The sequence below is a fragment of the Phacochoerus africanus genome, chromosome 9, assembly GCF_016906955.1.
Source record: "Phacochoerus africanus isolate WHEZ1 chromosome 9, ROS_Pafr_v1, whole genome shotgun sequence".
Classification (NCBI taxonomy): domain Eukaryota; kingdom Metazoa; phylum Chordata; class Mammalia; order Artiodactyla; family Suidae; genus Phacochoerus; species Phacochoerus africanus.
Genome location: NC_062552.1, coordinates 78,899,446 through 78,920,852, shown reverse-complemented (window position 1 = coordinate 78,920,852; position 21,407 = coordinate 78,899,446). Strand labels below are relative to the sequence as shown.

Sequence of the window (21,407 nt, the reverse complement as noted above, 5' to 3'; positions counted from 1 at the left end):
TTGCTAGTAGTCCATTCTCCCTTGGCCCCGCCCACCTACGCTCCCATCCACCAATGGCAGGGCCGACGGCCGGCCTCCTCCAGCAGGGTAGACTGAGTGCCATCCAGGAAGTCTCTTGGGGTGGGAGGTCCTAAAAGGCTGAGGCAACCGCAGATATGCCTGATTGAAAATAAAATCTGGCGGTAGCTCGCTTCTGACGGGTCAGTTCTGTGGCGTTGAGATCTCTCGGCTTCTTTTCTTGACCCCCGGCGTTGGGGGCGCTCTAAACTAAAATAACATTTAGTTACCTGTCTCTAGGAAGCCATCTTGGATCCGGCTGGTGCTTTGGGGCCGGGAGGAAGAAGGCGTGCTTAAGGAATTTGAAGTCCCTGTTCTAATAGTTCAATCGGACTATTTAGATCCACCCCAGTGTACACTCCTTTGTATAATCGGAATACCTCTTAGTCACGATGGGGAGAAAGCCTGGAATAATGCTGAATGTGCCCGGAGGCAACCCCCACCCCCCCCACCCCCGTCATACAAGTGAAAGATCCTAACCAAATCTAGCCACCTTAACCAAATCAAAGAAGCAAAAATGAATTCTTGGAATGAGTGGATTTTCCGAGTTCCTGGGATAATCCTTTAGAGACACCTTACTCCTCAGTATATCCACTTAAGACCAACATAGGTGATGCATCTATTCTAGATGCTCCTAATCCTTATGCTTCTCTTGCAAGTTGTCCAGTGCTCTGACTTTGTCAGTACAGAGTACCGCTAGTCCGTTGAAGATGTACAGAATTTAGGGAAGAATTTTAACTTAAAAAAAAAAAAAAAAAACTCAGTTCATCAATACACACAAACTACCCATGAATATAGACAGAGCAAATGATAGACGTCTTAGAGGTGAAATTATATGCAAGAGGAGGTGTGTTAGGAGATAGCCTTAGAAACATTGGCTTCAGAAAGTAATTTCCTAAAAACTGCGTTTAAATTGAAAAGGAAATAATTTTATTGTAGGTGAAATTCTCTTGCCTTCAATAAGATTCTCCTGTGTTTTCTAGTCTAAATCTCTACTGGTATTGCAACTAGCTACAAGAACTTTTTGTTTTGTTTTGTTTTTGTCCTTTCTTTTTTTAGGGCCACATCCGCAGCATATGGAGGCTCCCCAGGCTAGGGGTGGAATTGGAGCTGTTGCCACTGTCCTACTCCACAGCCACAGCAATGTGGGATTCAAGCAGCCTCTGTGACCTACACCACAGTTCATAGCAAGGTGGGATCCTAACCCACCCTGGGGGCTGGGGATTTTACCTGCATTCTCATGGATGCTAGTCAGACTCATTACCCCTAACCAGACAGGAATTCCAGCTTTTCTTTTTTGAATTCGCGAAGGGAGTCTTTCCAAATTATTAAAGGAATTTCTCAAGGAGTAACATTTGCATGGTCACACGTGGCAGAAGCTCAGACACCTTAAGGAGACATCTGTGTCAATATTTTATCACCAAGGTGATTGACATTTGGCCAAATACATTTCTCTGTGTAACAGCAAAATCTGTTGGCCAAATTGTCCCTCGGCTGCTGCTATTCTTTTATCAAATTTGATGTCAGTATTAGAACTTACCAGAACAATGTGTCTGTAAATGCATATACAGATGTGACCTTAATTACTAAGTTTCTGGAGTGAGAACTTACCCTTCTGCTAACAAAGGGTACAAAATAAAACTAGCAAAGGAACCAATTAATAGGCATTATAGAAAGAGGGAAGGGGATGACTGCTCTCTGCAATGATCTATAAATAGTAATGCTTTAGACTGCTATATATGGTATGATTTCCAATGGCTCTGGTCTTCAAAAACCAAACACCCATATTACCGTATAACTATCGTTCTTCACATGAGGGTGAGAGATCCACTTTCTATAATTCTTCATGACTGTTTAATTCATGCTTCTCATGCCTCCCTTAAAATTGGTAAAATAGTTGAGTATAGGAGGTTATTAGTGCTTTGCATGATACAACTGGATGTCAGATTCAGATCAAAAAGATATACTCTAGGAGTTCCCATCGTGGCTCAGTGGTTAATGAATCTGACTAGGAACCATTAGGTTGCGAGTTCCATCCCTAGCCTTGCTCAGTGGGTTAACAATCTGGCCTTGCCATGAGCTGTGGTGTAGGTTGCAGACTTGGCTCCGATCCTGCGTTGCTGGCTTTCGTGTAGCCCGGCAGCTACAGCTCTGACTTGACCCCTAGTCTGGGAACCTCCATATGCCACGGGTGCAGCCCTAGAAAAGTAAAACAAAAACAAAAACAAACAAAAAAACAAAAAAAAAGATATACTCCAAAATATCAAATTGGTATCCTTTAATGACTCTGAAAGCAACAGCTCTAGATAGGATGTTATCTCTGATCAATGCACTGATACATCCCAGTGACTGAAGATCTTTTTGTTGGTAAAGAAAAACTATACAGAAACTATAAAGTTATATTTACTTTAGTTTTGTTGTCAGTGTGAGGGAACAGGCCAAACTCAATAGCCTCAATCCTTTTGGAATGAGGTAAGACTTTTCAAAAACAAAACCACAATCAGAGCAATAATCCAAATGCCTTCCAGCTTCCTGTGGTGCAGTGTTAACAATTACTACTACTGCTAGGGGCATTCTTTTAATACTACAGTATAAAATAATGTAACTTAAGGAGGCCTCTTCCAATATCTTTGATACAATTCCCTAGAAGGAGAGTATCTACTTATGCTTGGGATACAATCAGAAATGACACATGATATATGAGCAGCTTGGATACATGCATATATTTAATAACAATGAAACAATTCATCAACACCCCCCCCAAAAAAAAAGAGAGAGAGAAATTCACAAGACCTCAGTGCTGTAGAAGAGAATGGGGCATCAAGGCAAAATGATACAGCAACTGACCCAGAAGGCTGCATGATGAATAAAGCAAAGGCAAAGTTGACTAGTATTATATGCTCTTGAAAGGGAGAATGGCTAGAGAAGTACCCACTTATTTGACTGCTTGGTAGCTGGCAACCTTGTTGTATGCTGCGTGAAATGGAGGCAAAGAGCCATGGAAAGGAGAGAGAGGAGAGGAAGAAAAGCAAGACAGAATCTAGAGTAAGCAGATGGAAGAGGCTGAGAGAGAATTACAAAGAGATGACTCTAAGGCCTTTTGTTTCCTTTGCAGCCTAAAATAAACCTGTTCCAAGTCTTTAAGTATGTCAGTCAAATTCAACATCACATGAGTAGCAATGAGTAGCACTAGGCACTGTGAAGAAATGGTGGAGCAAGTGGTTTACAAAAATAAAGGGATAGCATGGTTCCTGCTCTCAAGGAGCTTACAACCTATATAGGGGAGAAAGATTCCACACACAAAGCAACTATAAAATATATTTACAAAGTAACATAAATACAAATAAATACACATATGAATAAACATATGAAAGCCAAGGGGTACTGTGTCAATAATTGTTCAGAAGTCCCTATGTCAGGAGAAAAAAAAATGTGACTTGAGTATAATGTCAGTGGAGAGTAGGGAGTGTGCAAAGGCAGAGACTTGGAAGCAAATATGTCATGTCCAGTTAAGCAGATTAGCTTGATTAGAGCAAAAAGTCTAAATAGGTCTCCTTAAAAAGTGAGTGTGATGAAACAGTAGGAGTCTATTTGGTGAAAGACACTAGACTTACCCATGTTAGGATTGGTCCCTAAAACAAAACGAACAGGGAAAGATGTTTTTTCTAGGTAATGATAGTAAGTGCCCACAGGTCCAGGAGCAATTCTGCTGACCTCAAACGTTTTGTAGTTACTCTGAGACAGAGAAACTAGTAATGGGATGGCAGAGAAGTATTCCGCATCTTTGAGCAGTTCAAGTAGAAGGAATGCCTTCTGTAACAACTCTTATGAAGTGGCAAGTGAAAAAACTCAATGAAATCCGTAGACAGAGGATCTATGACCCAAAAGTCATCCAGATCTCAGTAATCTCAAGTGCTCATGCATTATATCCTAGACCTCTGTTACTAATTCTTGGTGGGGAGTAGATTGTGTATGTTTATAAAAGAATTTATTTTTGAACTACCATGACAATCAGCTTTGATCCTAACACTTTAGAAATTAAAACAGGAGGATGAGGGCCCAAATTCTCCCCTGGTCTTTAAGTGGAAAGGCAAAACATCACACCTTGAAAAGAGGCTTTTCTCAGCCAAAGCAAGTAAGACCTCTTTCTTTGAGCCTATTGATTTGAAGCTGTTCCAGGAAGGAAAAAAAAGTCCAGGCCAGATGTTCAGCAGCAGCCAGAGTCAGATCCCATGTCACGAGTGCTCCGCTGGGAGGCACTGGGTCCCACTGATGTTGAAATACACTGCTGGGGGCCAATCTTGATGCCATTTGCCTATAAAAGAAAAGAGGCAATAGTTCCCACCTCCGTGCAAAAGGAAAGGGGAAAAGGAAAGGAGTAAAAGGAGAAATCATTAATTATATTTTTTAGAAGCAGATATGGCCTTGGCAGGTAACATGCGCCCTAGCCAGACTGTGGAATAATAATCTGTGACAATAAAGATGAGATGACAAGCTGTGGAATTATAGATCACAAGAAGTGGCTTTTGTGCCCTCCCCCCTTTTTTCAGGGCCGAACTCTTGGTATATGGCAGTTCCCAGGCTACCTGTTGAATAGGAGTTGCAACTGCCACCCTACACCACAGCCATAGCAACTTGGGATCCGAGCCACACCTTCTACGTTCACCATACCTCACGGCAATGCCAGATCCTTAACCCACTGAGTGATGCCAGGGATCAAACCTGTGTCCTCATGGATACTAGTCAGATTCATTTCCACTGAGCCACGATAGGAACTCAGTGCCCAATTTGGTTTTTTTTCTGTTTTTTGTCTTTTTTTTAGGGCTGCACCCATGGCATATGGAGTTTCCAGGCTAGGGGTCGGATCAGAGCTACAGCTGCTGGCCTATGCCACAGCCATAGCAACTCAGGATCTGAGCCGTGTCTGTGATCTACACTACAGCTCACAGCAATGCCAGATCCTTAACCCACTGAGCAAAGCCAGGGATCAAACCCAAGTCCTCACAGATACTAGTCAGTTTCGTTAACCCATAAGCCATGATGGACACTCCCTGAGCCCAATTTTAAAGTGACTGTTATAATTAAGTTTTATGGCAGAAGCTATGCAGAAGCAGAATGTAATTAGGTAAGAGTAGGAGGAGGCAAAAGAGAGGTAGCAGCATATTAGCACATAATTCTTTTTGTTTGTTCTGCCCCAAAATTTGCTCTATAGAAATCGCCCTGACGAACAATTAAGAATCACACCTCCTTGGAGTTCCCATTGTGGCACAGCGGAAATGAATCTGACTAGTGTCCATGAGAACGCAGGTTCTATTGCTGGCCTCGCTCAGTGGATCAAGGATCCAGTGATGCCAGGAGCTGTGGTATAGGTCAAAGACATGGCTTGGATCCCATGTGGCTGTGGCTGTGGCATAGGCCGGCAGCTGTTGCTCCGATTCGACCACTAGCCTGGAAACTTCCATATACTGCAGGTGTGGCCTTAAAAAAAAACAAAAAGAATCACACTTCCCACATGCTCTGGAATAGTGAAAAACTGAGGTTGAGAAGAAAACCTCCCATATAAACCTTTTACATCACTAGTAATCTCTTCAAGTATTCGGAGGTGTCAGACTTGAGAAAAAACAGAAAATGATGACAGGTTTCTATGCACCTGCATTAAAAAATCAAGTATAGGAGTTCTCGTTGTGGCACAATGCAAATGAATCCGACTAGGAACCATGAGGTTTTGGGTTCGATCCCCGGCCTTGCTCAGTGGGTTAAGGATCTGGCATTGCCATGAGCCGTGGTATACGTCACAAATGTGGCTCAGATCTGATGTTGCTGTGGCTGTAGGCTGGCAGCTACAGCTCCAATTTAACACCTAGTCTGGGAACCTCTATATGCCTTGGGTGCGGCCCTAAAAGGCAAAAGTAAAATAAATAAATAAAAATAAAAAATAAAGTACGAATTGGCATAGTTTCAAGTAGTATGATGTTAGACAGGAAATGCTTACATTCTAGGGAGTGTCCTGTCCTGTTTAAGACAAAGCAAAGTTAATTGTCAGCCCCCCACCCTATCTCACCTCATTGTGAACATCAAATAAACCCTGCTGGATCTTCCTATATATTTCTTTGGCTGTGTTAATGAAGGCCTAGAGGAGACATAAATCATAGCATTAGGCTCAAGATTAGCTGGAGAAATTATAAAATGAGAATATCAACATCATCCCTCTTTGGATTTCAAAGGTGAATTAGGAATTAGGAGAATGGAGTAAAAATACAGATGGTCCCCTAAAGCCCTGTAAAAGGCACTGACAGTAGTTTCAGAATGAAAAAAGGGATTCTGGAGTTCCCGTCGTGGCGCAGTGGTTAATGAATCCGACTAGGAACCATGAGGTTGCGGGTTCGATCCCTGCACTTGCTCAGTGGGTTAACGATCCAGCGTTGCCGTGAGCTGTGGTGTAGGTTGCAGACGCGGCTCGGATCCTGCGTTGCTGTGGCTCTGGTGTAGGTTGGCAGCTACAGCTCCGATTGGACCCCTAGCCTGGGAACCTCCACATGCCGCAGGAGCGGCCCAAGAAATAGCAAAAAGACAAAAAAAAGAAAAAAGGGATTCTACAGTATTTTGCTAATGACACAAGATGTACTAGGTTGGCACTCTCTGAAAATAAAATAAACATGCTCTCTTTTCAGCTACTGAAGATACAGTCAACACCGGGCTTAGGAAAGACTATACAGTAGAACCCATAGGATCCTCTAACTAAAGTGATTTACAAGTAACAGTAGTCTCAATCCACACTGAACTAATTAATGCTACCCAATAAAAAAGTAAAATCTTAGGAATTAAGGAAAAAGAAATGGAACAGGGGAGTTCCCACTGTGGCTCAGTGGGTTAAGAATCCGACCAATATCCATGAAGATGTGGGTTCAATCCCTGGCCTCACTCAGTGGGTTAAAGGATCCAGAATTGCCACATGCTGCAGCATAGTTTGCAGATGCAGCTCATATCTGGCGTTACCGTGGATGTGGCTAGCAACTGTAGCTCTGATTCGACCCCTAGCTTGGGAACTTCCATATGCCTCGGGTTGGGCCCTCAAAAGACATAAAAAAAAAAAAAGAAAGAAAGAAATGGAATGGAGAGCTCCCTCTGTGATGCACTAGGTTAAGAATCCAGATGTAGGAGTTCCTGTCGTGGCTCAGTGGAAATGTATCTGACTAGCATCCATGAGGACGCAGGTTCAATCCCTGGCCTTGCTCAGTGAGTTAAGGATCTAGCGCTGCTGTGAGCTGTGGTGTAGGTCACAGACGCAGCTCCAATTCAACCCCTAGCCTGGGAACCTCCATGTGCCATGGGTGGGGCCCTAAAAAGACCAAAAAAAACCCCCACAGAATCCAGCTGCAGTGGCTCGGGTTGCTGCAGAGGCACAGTTTTGAACCCTGGCCTGGTGCAATGGGTTAAAGGATCTGGAGTTGGGTTCAACCCCAGGCATGGGAACTTCATATGCCTCAGTCTCTAAAAAGGAAAGAAAAAAAAAAAGAAGTGGACCAATTCCCTTAAAGGAGACATACGGCCACTATGACCCCAAGACATCCTATCCTTACCCTTGTCTTATAGAAGAGAATTCTAAATAAAAGGACAAAGATATGGTGTAATCTCTGAAAAGCTTTCCTTAGTTTTTTCCAAATAGTACCTCTTCAACATTGCAGGCTGTTTTGGCCGAAGTTTCCATGAATATAAGTCCATGTTCCCGAGCAAAGGCCTCTCCCTCTTCTCTCTTCACATCCCTACGGGACTCTAGGTCACTACAAGAGATTAATTGAGAGAAAACTAAAAAAAGATCCAAGCGAAAGAAGAAACTCTTGTTCTACAAGATAGCTGTTTCAACTGCCAGTTAATCCATAAAGAATGCAGATCCTGCAAGATGTTCTCCTGTATAGGGTTACCCATTTCTGGAAATTGGTAACTCTATACAGGTCTCTTGGAAAATACTCTTCAGATAGATTCTGGACAGCAGCTGCATGGTTGAGGATAAAACCTTACTCTGCTACAGAGGAAAAGGTTTATAAAAGGTTAGGCAAGCCCTATAGTTACTCAAGGCCTAAACTCTGTGCGTTTTTTTCAAATGAGATCCAGTTAAAGCAAAGGAAAGAAGACAAAAGGGAAACTCCAGTTGTTGGAAAGTAGAAAAGTCCCGGATGTCCCATCCCGTAGTGATAAGTGTCCTTCTCTTTACTGGAATCAATCCACAAAAAGAGAGGGAGCCAGGAATAAGGAGAACACAGTTGCCTCTCACTAGTCTCATTATTAATGTGTATATAATACATAGCAGCCTGCCTCTAAATGAAGGATTAAGAGAAAATGATATGGATAAAATTAGGGGATGTGAAGACAGTGCTACGGACTGAGAAAGTTAATAAAGTGACATGGAAACACTTTACGAAAGATGGGATAAAGGCTGCAGAATAAGGTAACGATGAACTGTCCGATTTTCATTTTTCAGACAAAAATTCTTTAAGGAAATTTTCATTTGGGAGGATTCCAGCTTTTTTCGCCACGAAAAACATATCAAGGAGTAAGTCCATTAAAGAATGACAAATCTGCAAAATGCATATTTCTTATTCATTAGCTGGGTGAACACCAGGGAAGAAGTATCCATCTAAATGGCAACAAATATGTACCTCTAGCCCAGACCCTGCTCTAAGCTCCAGATCTGCTTGTTCATTTGTTGGTTCTTCATTTCCACTCGGATGTATTAAAAAGCATCTCATGTGGACATCAAATTGAAATGTGATCTTTTTCCCCCAAACTGATTCTGTCCCAGGCTTCTACATCTCCCCATAAAAGGGATAAGTCAAAAACCAAGACACCTTTTCCTCCTTCAGTTCAAACACCCAATCCACCCCAAAGCGAGGTACATTCTAAAATGTACCCTGGAGTTCCCGTCGTGACGCAGTGGTTAACGAATCCAACTAGGAACCATGAGGTTGCGGGTTCGGTCCCTGCAATGCTCAGTGGGTTAACAATCCCGCGTTGCCGTGAGCTGTGGTGTAGGTCGCAGACACGGTTCGGATCCTGCGTTGCTGTGGCTCTGGCGTAGGCCAGTGGCTGCAGCTTCGATTCGACCCCTAGCCTGGGAACCTACATATGCTGCGGGAGCGGCCCAAATAAATAGCAAAAACAAAAATAAAATAAAATAAAATAAAATAAAATGTACCTTAAAATCACCCTTTCTCTCTCTCCAGTGTCATCAACCTAGTCCAATCCACCACTCCCTCTCACTTGGACTACTTTAACCCTTGCTCCCCTCCAGGGAGCAAAATCTGATCAAGCCACTTCTCTGCTTAAAACTCTTATATGCTTACTACTGTATTTAGGAAGGTCTGTAAGGGCTACAAGATCTGGCTCCTGCCTTGTTTTCCAACCTCGTCTTGTACCATTCCCCTTTGATTCAGTACAACCATACCACATTTCTTTCAACATTATATACCTGCCAAGCTTCTTCCCAGTTTAAGGCTTTCATAGAGTTTATTATTCTTATTTGGTACCTTTTTTTTTTTTTTAAATCTTTGCAAAAAACTGAGCTTTTGACCATCCATATTCCAGTTTAAATATCATTCTTAATCAAAAATATGTACCCTGTTGCTCTTTTAATGGTGCCCTTTCTTTTTCCTTCACTGCATTTATTCACAATTTGTAATCAGATACAAGTCATTTTATATTTAATAATTTCTGTCCCCACTAGACTGTAAGCTCCAAAGGAGCAGGTGTGGGACTGTTTCCACCTTGCACACTCAGGGTCTGGCACAGTGTCTAGGACATAGTAGCTTTTCCATGAACTGGTTGAACCAATAAACAAGCACAATTAGGCTGTGGCCACGGGTCTCAAACAGTGCACCCTAGGGAGTGCTAGAAACTCATAAGGATGCCATAGATTACTTTCAATATTCAAGGGAAACACAGCAACACTCAACATCAGACCACCACCTGACTATAACCTTTAATACAGTTGGCAGTGTCAACATTAGATCACGACAGACTCCATTCAACATTTGTACATCTTTGTGGAACTGAGTTTTTTGGTAGTTGTTGCGACAAGAAGCAAGTACCACACAAAAATCAATTTGAAACAGAAAGGAGAGTGGCAGTGTCCAATCTTGATTCTAAGGTTTGAGTAGCTATGCACTAGGCACACACAGGTCACTGGTAAATAACTATGGCTATTTAAGAATGAAATAAAAAATTCTTTTTCTCTTTTCATTTAGTAGCTAGTAAGTCATTAGGACAAAATACATGTTACATTGTTTAGCCCTAACTACTTAATAACAAAACTGCCAGGTATGTCTTTTGGCCTATGGGCCCCACAGGAAACTTACTGAGAATAACAAGCGATGGTGAATGTGTGGAGAAACCAAAACCCTTGTGCATTGCTGGTAGTAATGCTAAGTGGTTCAGCTGCTATAGAAAACAGTATGGCAGACCTCAAAAAATTAAACATAGAGGAGTTCCTGTCGTGGCGCAGTGGTTAACGAATCCGACTAGGAACAATGAGGTTGGGGGTTCGGTCCCTGCCCTTGCTCAGTGGGTTAACAATCTGGCGTTGCTGTGAGCTGTGGTGCAGGTTGCAGACGCGGCTTGGATCCCGAGTTGCTGTGGCTCTGGCGTAGGCCGGTGGCTGCAGCTCCAATTCGACCCCTAGCCTGGGAACCTCCATATGCCGCGGGAACGGCCCAAAGAAATAGCAAAAAGACAAAAAAAAATTAAACATAGAATTACCATAAGATCCAGCAATTCCACTCCTGGGTGAATTCCCTAAAGAACTGAAAAGAATCCAGACACCTTCACACCCACATTGACAAGAACCATTATTCACGACAGTCAAAAGGTAGAAGGAACCTGGAGTTTCCGTCATGGCTCAGTGGTTAATGAACCCAACTAGTATCCATGAAGACCCGGGTTTGATCCCTGGCCTTGCTCAGTGGGTTGGGGATTTGGCATTGCCGTGAGCTGTGGTGTAGGTCGCAGACACGGCTCAGATCTCGCGTTGCTGTGGCTCTGGAGTATGCCAGCGGCTGCAGCTCCAATTTATCCCCTAGCCTGGGAACCTCCCTATGCCAGGGGGCTGCCCTAAAAAGACAAAAGGCAAAAAAAAAGTAGAAGGAACCCAAGTGTCCATCAATGGATGAATAAACAAAATGTAGTAAATACATATAATGGATTACTATCTAGCCTTAAAAAGGAAGGAAATACTGATATATGCTACAATATGGATAAATCTTGAGGATGTTACGCTAAATGAAATAAACCAGTAAAAAAAGGATAAATATTGCATGATTCCACTTATATGAGGTGCCTACAGTGGTCAACTTCATAGAGACAGAAAACAGAATGGTGGTTGCTAGGGGCTGGTGAGATGAGATATACGGAGTCAATATTTATGGGAACAGAGTCAGTTGGAGAAGATGATAAAACTCTGGAGATGGATGGTGATAATGGTTCCAGAACAACGTAAAGATAGTTAATGCCACAGAATGGCACACTTAAAAAGGGCAAATTTTATGTTACGTATATTTTTAGCACAATAATTTTTTTAAACTGTGACACTAAATGTACCTAAACTATAAAAGTTTGAGACCCAAATGATTCAAGTTTCACAGAGTACCTAGATGACTCCTGGAACTTATTATTTATACTAATAAAATTTTACCTCTTATTCCCAATCAGCATGATAACCATGTTGGAGCTAGAGTGCTGCCGGGCATCCTCTAACCATGAGGTCAGGTGGTTGAAGGTTTCACGCCTAAGGCAGAAAAGATTAGAAAGTGGGTCAGAGCCCTATTTCAAAATGCCCAAGCAATTCCAAATGTATGGGAAAAGGGGGAAAGTTACATGTGTAAAGAAAAATATTGAGAGGCCACTCCTCTTTAACATTCTCTTTAACACTAACAATCAGTAGATAGGAAAAAAAGATTTTGCAAACAAAGGAAAGACTCTCCCTGCCACCCACCAGATCTGACTCACCTTGTAATATCGTACACCAGCAGTGCTCCCGCTGCTCCCCTGTAGTATGAACGGGTGATAGAACGGAAAGATTCTTGCCCAGCCTTTCCCAGCAACATGACAACAAAAGAATCCCAACAAAACCGGGTTATTTCCAGAGAAATGACTTGATCACATACCACTCTAATGCAAAGGACTTAATTTTATTTATTTATTTTTTTGCCTATTTAGGGCCACACCCTTGGCATATGGAAGTTCCCAGGCCAGGGGCTGAATCGGAGCTACAGCTGCCGGCCTACACCACAGCCGCAGCAATGCCAGATCCCCAACCCACTGAGTGAGGCCAGGGATTGAACCCAAGTCCTCATGAACACATTCAGGTTTGTTACCACTGAGCCATGACGGGAACTCCGAAGGACTTAATTTTAAAGGAGAACTTTTATTAAGACAAGAGAATTAGGGAAAGGAAACCTGACTGCTCGGGGAGAAGCCCAGGTGGGAACTCAGTATTTTTCAATTAGTGTGCAATTGATATTCTGGGTGGGTCAGTTCTTCCTGTAAGACTGTCCATCAAACTGCTGAACATTTCTGGCTCCCCATCACCAAATGTCAGTAGTGTCCCACAGTCAGTGCGACAATCAAAGAAATTCATATACATTTCCCAACATCCTCTAGGAGGGAACTGGAAATACAACTAGAAATCCAGAGTATTTTCAATCCCATATGATGTTGAACATGTAACATTCACCTTTCTTTTTTTCTTTTTTCTTTCTTTTTTTTTAGGGCTGCTGGAGCTGCAGCTACTGGCCTACACCACAGCCACAGCAACACCAGATCCAAGCCGTGTCTATAACCTACACCACAGGTCACTGCAACACCAGATCCTTAACCCAATGAGCAGGGCCAAAGATCAAACCTGCGTCCTCGCAGATGCTAGTCAGGTTCACTTCCACTGCACTAAAATGGAACCCTAACCTTACTTTTCTGTTTCTATTCCTTTCTCTATAAAAAGGAACATTATTTTAGAATGCCAATGCCCTGTCTAATGGAAGTTTCATTCCAATGGATCAATGTAGAAAATCAGATACAAAGCACTTAAAGTGGACATTTGCCAATTGATCTTTAAAGTGTTCCACTAAGAGTTCCCACCATGGCACAGTGGGTTAAGAATTTGACTGCAGTGACTCCAGGCACTGTGGAGGATTCGGTTTGATCCCTGGCCCTGAGCCACACTGCAGCATAGCTTGCAGCTGTGGTTCAGATTCAATCCCTGGCCTGGGAACTTCCTTATGCTGTGGAAATAAATAAAAACGAATAAATGAATTAATTTTAAAAAATTAAAGTGTTCCACTAATAAAGGCATGACTACCAAGACGTCCCTTGCTGGAATCTTGCCACGGCAAATAGGATTAAGAAACAGGGAAAGAAGCCCAGGACAAAGTTTTCCGAAAAAAAAAAAAATCCAGCTGTTTATACTCTAATCTCATTTCCAATTGAGGCCAAGATATTAAATTTTATCTATAACTGAGCAATTCATTAATGCCAACATATACTGGATACTTTTGCTTTTTTTTGTTTGTTTTTTTAGGGCGACACTCTTGGCACATGGAGGCTCCCAGGCTAGGGGTTGAATCAGGGCTGTAGCCGCTGGCCTACACCATAGCCGCAGCCATGCCAGAGCCGAGCCATGTCTCTGACCTACACCAGAGCTCAGGGCAATACCAGATCCCCAACCCACTGAGCGAGGCCAGGGATTGAACAAGTCCTCATGGATGCTAGTCAGACCTGCCTCCACTGAGCCACAACAGGAATTCCCTACTTTTGCTTTCTTGATGGGATAAATTTTGGAGTTTCTTCCTCAGAGGAAGCAAAATCTTCTAAATATGAATACCCTGGGCACTCAATCTACCGTATCAGAAAAGTTTTACCTTCTTGAAACTGTTTATCCTCATATCCCTACAGCAAGTTAGAAAGGAAGACTACTGTTCATAATTTAAAGACATAAAAACTAAGATGTGGACTGGGAAAATAAAGTTTTTCCACAGTATAATAATAGTGATGATACTAATAATAACACAAATGGGAAATATCAGCCTCAAAAGGGTAAGTCCAGTAACTTGCCAAAAGTTGTTAATTCTATAAATGCTGAATTCATCATTTAAACCTAGGAACTTAGTACTTCATGACACAAAAGTCTGTTTTATGTCATATAATCTAAACCCAGATTTGAAGATGAGAAGAGTGTTTCTGTACAATAATTCTAGGGTTACTTTTCCAACAAGGTAAGAATTTCTTATTATAAGAATCACACAGGAGTTCCCGTCGTGGCGCAGTGGTTAACGAATCCGACTAGGAACCATGAGGTTGCGGGTTCGGTCCCTGCCCTTGCTCAGTGGGTTAACAATCCGGCGTTGCCGTGTGCTGTGGTGTAGGTTGCAGATGCGGCTTGGATCCAGCTCGGATCCTGCGTTGCTGTGGCTCTGGTGTAGGCCGGTGGCTACAGCTCCGATTCAACCCCTAGCCTGGGAACCTCCATATGCCAAGAGAGCGGCCCAAGAAATAGCAACAACAACAAGAAGACAAAAAAAAAAAAAGAATCACACAAACATTTTAATGAGTTGCATACCTGTTAGAACATCAAAATGTACAAACAATTGTAAAGAACTTTGTTGGTAATATTAACAATACGTTAAGTTTTTTTTTTTTGGGGGTCTTTTTGCTATTTCTTGGGCCGCTCCTGCGGCATATGGAGGTTCCCAGGCTAGGGGTCCAATCGGAGCTGTAGCCACTGGCCTACGCCAGAGCCACAACAACTCGGGATCCAAGCCACATCTGCAACCTACACCACAGCTCACGGCAACGCCGGATCGTTAACCCACTGAGCAAGGGCAGGGACCGAACCCGCAACCTCATGGTTCCTAGTCGGATTCATTAACCACTGCGCCACAACAGGAACTCCTAATACGTTAAGATTTAAAGTAAGATTTTTCCCTTCAAGAGCTCACTTAAATTATATTTATTCCCTAGTAGTTTTATATCTTATATTATTTGATTCCTGGAGTTCCCACTGTGGCTCAGCAGTAACGAACCCGACTAGGATCCATGAGGATACAGGTTGAATCCCTGGCCTAGCTCAATGGGTTAAGGATCTAGCATTGTCATAAGCTTGGTATAGGTTGCAGATGAGGCTCAGATCCGGCATTGCTGTGGCTGTAGTGTAGGCTGGCAGTTGTAGCTCTGATTCGTCCCCTAGCCTGGAAACTTCCAGATGCTGCAGATGAGGCCCCAAAAATAAGTAAATAAATAATTTGATTACTATTTAGCTTTCATCTTACTTTCCCTCTTCTGCTATGGTTGAAAGTCCCTTCTTGCTCTGTGGCTTTCTAGGAACTAAGGAAAAGGAACTAAAAGGGAAAGTCTGAGGGAGGCCTGTGAGATGGATGAATCATACGGTAACATTTAACTTTTACTCCCAGTCCATTCCTCTCCCCGCCCCCAGAAAATGCTTTTTCTTTCCTGCTTTTATATGGTCGAAGCTGTGGCATATGGAGGTTCCCAGACTAGGGGTCCAATCAGAGCTGCAGCTGCCAGCCTATGCCACAACCATAGCAATGCCAGGTCTGAGCATTGCTGGCAACCTACAGCACAGCTCAGGGCAAGGTTGGATCTTTTAACCCACTGAGCGAGGACAGGGATCGAATCTGTATCCTCATGAACACTAGTCGGATTCTTAAGGATCTCACGTTGCTGTGAGCTGTGGTATAGGATGCAGACATGGCTCAGATCCTGCGTTGCTATGGCTGTGATGTAGGCCAGCAGCTGCAGCTCCGATTCAACCCTTAGCCTAGGAACGTCCATATATGCTGCACATGCAGCCCTAAAAATCAAACAAACAAAAAAAATCAAATTGCTTTACTTCTACATCTCAGTCCAGTTCCTGAATGAAAGTTCGAGAGCCAACAAGCTAGAGAGAGTGAGCTGTTCAATTTGGTTCCCAGTCTGCATCAGTCTTAGGTATCTTTGTTCATCCCCAGTAAAAAACAATCTGAAGCAGCAAAGAATTAAGATGGAGATTTGATAAAGAGAATTAACAGCTTTCTAATTTCTCCCAAGTGGAAGCAGCATATTATGTATAATTTCAAGATATATAGTTTAAAGTACCCATTCCTACAAAGTCAGATAGGCTCATTTCCTAAGAATTAAAATGCATTCCAAAGTGAATTACAAATGAATTTGGGATTATTTAATCAATATTTTTACTAGAACAAACTCATACATTACTTGGGTAATTTATTTATTTATTTTTTTCTTTTGGGCGTAGCTTTTGGGGCCAGGGATTGAATTTGCGCCACAGCAGTGACCCAAGCCACTGCAGTGACAACACTGGATCCTTAACCCACCGCACCACCGGGGGAACTCCCTTACTTGAGTAATTTAAAACAAAAGATTTGGCATTCCAAATTTATAACTGTCACAGATGAAAATTTCCCTCTCTCTTTTTTTTTGTCTTTTTGCCATTTCTTGGGCCACTCCCGCGGCATATGGAGGTTCCCAGGCTAGGGGTCGAATCGGAGCTATAGCTGCCAGCCTACGCCAGAACCACAGCAATGTGGGATCCCAGCCGAGTCTGCAACCTACACCACAGCTCACGGCAAAGCCAGATCGTTAACCCACTCCACTGAGTGGGGCCAGGGATCGAACACGCAACCTCATGGTTCCTAGTCGGATTCGTTAACCACTGAGCCAGGACGGGAACTCCTTTCCCTCTCTCTTTGATTGCACGCTTCCCCTCCTCTTATCTCTACCATAGCCGCACCATCATATCCCTTCACCCTGTATCAGCCTCTACTGTTATATTTGGAACCACAATATTTTTGCTTTCTCTCACCGTGTCCCAGATTTGCAGTTTGATTTGTTTTCCATCGATGTTGACCATACGCGCCCCAAATTCCACACCTGTCAGGGAAAAACCAAAAGAAAGAATGTGATTCTCATGAACAACATCCATGTTGACTGTGAGACTTGTGCTTTTCCTCAGTGTGATAATGACTCACCCTCTGTTTGCACGCAGCGCCACTAAGCCCATTATGGCTGCCTATTTGCTACAATTAATTCTGTGTTCCTTGAAGTTTTATTTGTTTTCTAAAATTAAAAACTGTGTTCTAGGTGATAACGACCTTAGGAATAAATCCAAAAAGCAGACATGGGGATAAAACTAATAAAGAAGTCAAATAGGAAAGGTGACAAATTTTTAGAATTATTATTATTACTACTATTGGCCAGGCCTGCAGTGTGTAGAAATTCCCAGGCCAGAGATTGAACTTGAGCCACAGCAATGACAATGTGAGATCCTTAACTGCTAGGCCACCAGGGAACTCCTAGCAATATTATTTAATATTTAACTTTGATTAGGTAATGTTTAATTTTGTAACTTTTTTTTTTTTTTTTTTTTGCTTTTCAGGGCCGCACCCGTGGCATATGGAGGTTCCCAGGCTAGGGGTCTAATCAGAGTTACAGCTGCCGGCCTACACTACAGCTACAGCAATGCCACAACCGAGCCTCATCTGAGACCTATACCACAGCTCACAACACCAGATCCTTAACCCACTGGGCAAGGCCAGGGATTGAATCCGCAACCTCATGGTTCCTAGTCGGATTCATTTCCACTGTGCCACGATGGGAACTTCTAATTTTGTAATTTTCTTAAAAACTTCTAAAATTTTTGAAAATGTTTTGTAATATTTTCTCAAAGTCACTCTTTAGTGCTTGTATGAAACAATATTTCTTTTTTGCAATTCTAGAAGTTCCGTTTGAGAAAACAGCCTATCAAAGAAATAGGTTCTCAAGAATGAAACATTTCAAATCTCCAATAATTCCCAGAGTTCATCAGAAAACAGTCTTCCTCATAAAAGCATAGAAACAGACTGAATAAAGGTTTTGGTTTACCTTGAATTCGTCTTTTTTCAAGGTAATGTCAGGACAAAACTTAAAAATCGACTTAAATTAAAAATACCTGGAGTTTCCGTCGTGGCGCAGTGGTTAATGAATCCAACTAGGAACCATGAGGTTGCGGGTTCGGTCCCTGCCCTTGCTCAGTGGGTTAACAATCCCGCGTTGCCGTGAGCTGTGGTGTAGGTCACAGATGCGGCTCAGATCCCGCGTTGCTGTGGCTCTGGTGTAGGCCGGTGGCTGCAGCTCCGATTCGACCCCTAGCCTGGGAACCTCCATATGCCACAGGAGCGGCCCAAGAAATAGCAAAAAAAGACAAAAAAAAAACAAAAAACAAACCCTGATCATAAGTCAGACAATTTGTTCTATTTTCTATTTTTATACAGTATTTCACTCCAGGAATTCTGAAATCCAAGAAACAAAGAGCACAAATCTAGCTTCTGCTAGTCAGTGGCTCCAGGCACAGTATATCCAGAATCTCTCTCAACTCTTAAGTTCTGCAGTCAATAAAGCAGATTAAAAAAAAAAAAAAAAAAAGGTTTCTTACTACTCTAGACTGCTTCATCAAGAAGAGTGATAGTGGAATTTGTTGTGGCTCAGTGGTAAGAAACCCAACCAGCATCCATGAGGACTCCAGTTTGATCCCTGGCCCTGCTCAATGTGTTAAGGACATGGCATTGCTTGGAATGAGGTTGCAGATTTGGTGATGCTGTGCCTGTGGTGTAGGCCAGCAGCTGCAGCTCCAATTGGAGCCCTAGCCTGGGAACTTCCATATGTCAAAGGTGCAGGCCTAAAATGACAAAAATAAAAGAATAAGTAAATAGTCACTATTTTTTTTTTTTTTTGGACAACAGGAATGGAATTTCAATGCGGAAGAATTATAAAATAACTTAAAAAATAAATACATTCTCCTGTGGTGCAGCAGGTTAAGGATCCAGCGTTGTCACTCCAGCAGCTTTGAGTTGCTGCTGTGGCTCAGGTTTGATCCCTGGGCTGGGAATTTTCACATGCTGAGGGTGCAGCCAAAAAAAAAAAAACCACCATGACCAAAAACTTGTCTCCTTTTATGCAACTTCCTCTAATTATGCACCCAGAGACCCTTATATTTTGCACATATTTTCAACCCAACTGCCTTGTTTATCTTGGTAAAGAAGACTGAATTCAGAAAGAAACAGACCCTATATAAGACTTTGGTAAAAACTTGATCACTTCATCCCTCCACTTTAACATTTGTCACTTGCTCTCGTTATCTTCAGGTGTTTCAAAACTTCATCCCTAATATATTCTCTAGCCTTAAATCTTGCTACTCTTGTCTTTAAACTCCATGCTCCGCCATGTTAAATTACTTTCAGTTTTCCAAAGGTAGCCTGATCTCTGTCATTCCTGAGACTTTGCATTTGTTAATATCCTCTTAACCTGATGACTTTTCCTTCATCTTTGTAACCCCTTTGCCTGGCTGACTCCTACTCATTCTTTCATTTTTAGCCTTTCAATAGATGTGGCAGACTCTTCTCTCCTTTTACAGTAAGAATTTACTTGTCAATATCTGCCCCCAGCCCTACCTCCAACAATGGTGCTTTCAATGTAGGCACAATCTTTGCATTGTTAAGCACTTTATCAAGGAGTTTCCAGTCGTGGCTCAGCGGTTAATGACTAGTATCCATGAGGACTCAGGTTTGATCTCTGAGGTTTGCTCAGCGGGTTAGGGATCCTGCATTGCCATAAGCTGTGGTGTGGGTCACAGATGCGGCTAGGATCCCGCGCGTTGCTGTGGCTGTGGTGTAGGCTGGCAGCTACAGCTCTGATTGGACCCCTAGCCTGGGAACCTCCACATGTGTGGGCGAGGCCCTAAAAAGACCAAAAAAAAAAAAAAAAAGGCACTGTATCATTAGCACCTTGCACAGTATGGTTGGTTGTTCACTTAATAACTATTTGCAAAAATCTTCTCCTGTTGATTTTTCCTCTAAATCCTTTTTGAACCCCATCAGCTATTTGGTTCTGAGTAAGTCCTTGGGAGTAGTGGCAGCTTCAGACTTCCAAAAGGGGGGGACTTGGAAGTGGCAATCTGGTAAGAATGGGAAATCAGGCTTTTATTCAGAAACATCTGCAAGGAAGGCTAGTTTAACACATATATTCTTTATTTGGGCTGGCGTTATGGAGATATGAAAGGGGATGTATAGGCCCCAGCAGGCTATAGCTAATTTCAAAGACATTCGTATGTCCCAGTATGTGTGAAGACATTCGTATGTCCCAGTATCACCAGTTTGTTTTTGGAACTCGATCATACTCTTTTCTTTAAAGGAAAAGTTACTCGCTTCATCTACCTTTTAAGTCTGGGATGGCTCTTCAGTGTGCTTATTCTTCTCTCACACACACACACACAAAATCTATATAGTAATTACTTTGAAAAACACGTGAAGTTCGCACTAATTTACCGCAAAACAAGGTTAGTTTCTGAATAAGTAATTCCGCTTTAGTGGGATTTTCCGTAAGCATACAAATTACATTTGGGGGAAAAAAATCCTACAGGCAGCTAATCCACACCTCCATACTCAACTCTTAGTTACTTTTCAATTATTTACTCCCAATTACACTACTCCCCATTTATCAGCATTTGATTAGAGACTCTTAACGTAACTTTGGACTAGCTCAAAAAGTAGGGCAGGTAATGTTTTACTTTGAACACTAAAAGCTGCTAAATTTCCACTTCAGGTAATCAGATTTCATAATCTACTTTAAGACAGGTAATATGTACTTACCTATTGTGAGGTCGTGGACCGGCTGGAACCGCTTGTCTGTAAACTGCAGGAGGAGACATGACTTCCCCACACCTGAAAAAGGAGGATGTGGGTTCTAGCAGTTACACGGCAGGGGAACAGTCCAAAGTCGGGGCGTCAGGGACTGGGGAAGGGGAGCCCCAAGCCCCGAGCCCCGCCCCCGGCCGGCCGCCCCGCCCCCGCCCGCTCCTCACTTAATGGCCCAGCCCACTAAATGAGCCCCGCCCCCACGACCCGATTTGGGCCCTTCGGATTCCCGCCCCTGCCTGAGAGCTGTTGTCTGCGGGTTACCTGTATCCCCGATGATGATGTACTTGAAGAGATAAGCATAAGTCATGGTCCCGTTTCCTCTGGATTCCGGGTCCGCCCGACTTCTACAGCCACTTACCTCCGGCCTCTCTAGCCACGCAATCTACGGACCTCCGGTCCCTTCTAGCCCAGATCACGTCTCTATTGCTCTCCCTCGAAATCCTCTTTCAGTCGGAGCGACGGTAATACCCAGATACCACCTCCGGCGGCGCCTCCAACACTTCTACATGCCATAATACCACCAAGATCCAGGGGGCGATAGCTAGCCTTTCAGTCCGCTCGGGTTTCCCGGGCCTGACTCACAACAGCCCCACGGCGCTCCTTCCAGTCAGCTGAGAG

The 21,407-nt window shown here is 43.0% G+C and overlaps 1 protein-coding gene across 2 annotated transcripts; it reads right to left on the bottom strand.

Annotated features, from left to right (window-relative positions):
* Window positions 1-2,755: 2,755 nt before the first annotated feature.
* On the bottom strand, window positions 2,756-21,314 carry RAB2B (RAB2B, member RAS oncogene family). Of its 2 annotated transcripts, XM_047796797.1 has the most exons (8): window positions 21,051-21,314; window positions 20,742-20,813; window positions 16,922-16,989; window positions 12,055-12,137; window positions 11,741-11,833; window positions 7,727-7,838; window positions 6,119-6,187; window positions 2,756-4,372 (listed from the first exon to the last, which is right to left on the bottom strand). In XM_047796797.1, exons 1-8 carry the CDS (start codon window positions 21,094-21,096, stop codon window positions 4,265-4,267), a joined length of 651 nt encoding a protein of 216 aa, XP_047652753.1. In that variant the 5' UTR covers window positions 21,097-21,314; the 3' UTR covers window positions 2,756-4,264. The 2 variants fall into 2 exon arrangements, with proteins under 2 accessions (XP_047652753.1, XP_047652754.1); XM_047796798.1 differs by lacking the exon at window positions 6,119-6,187.
* Between the last annotated feature and the right edge of the window lie 93 nt (window positions 21,315-21,407).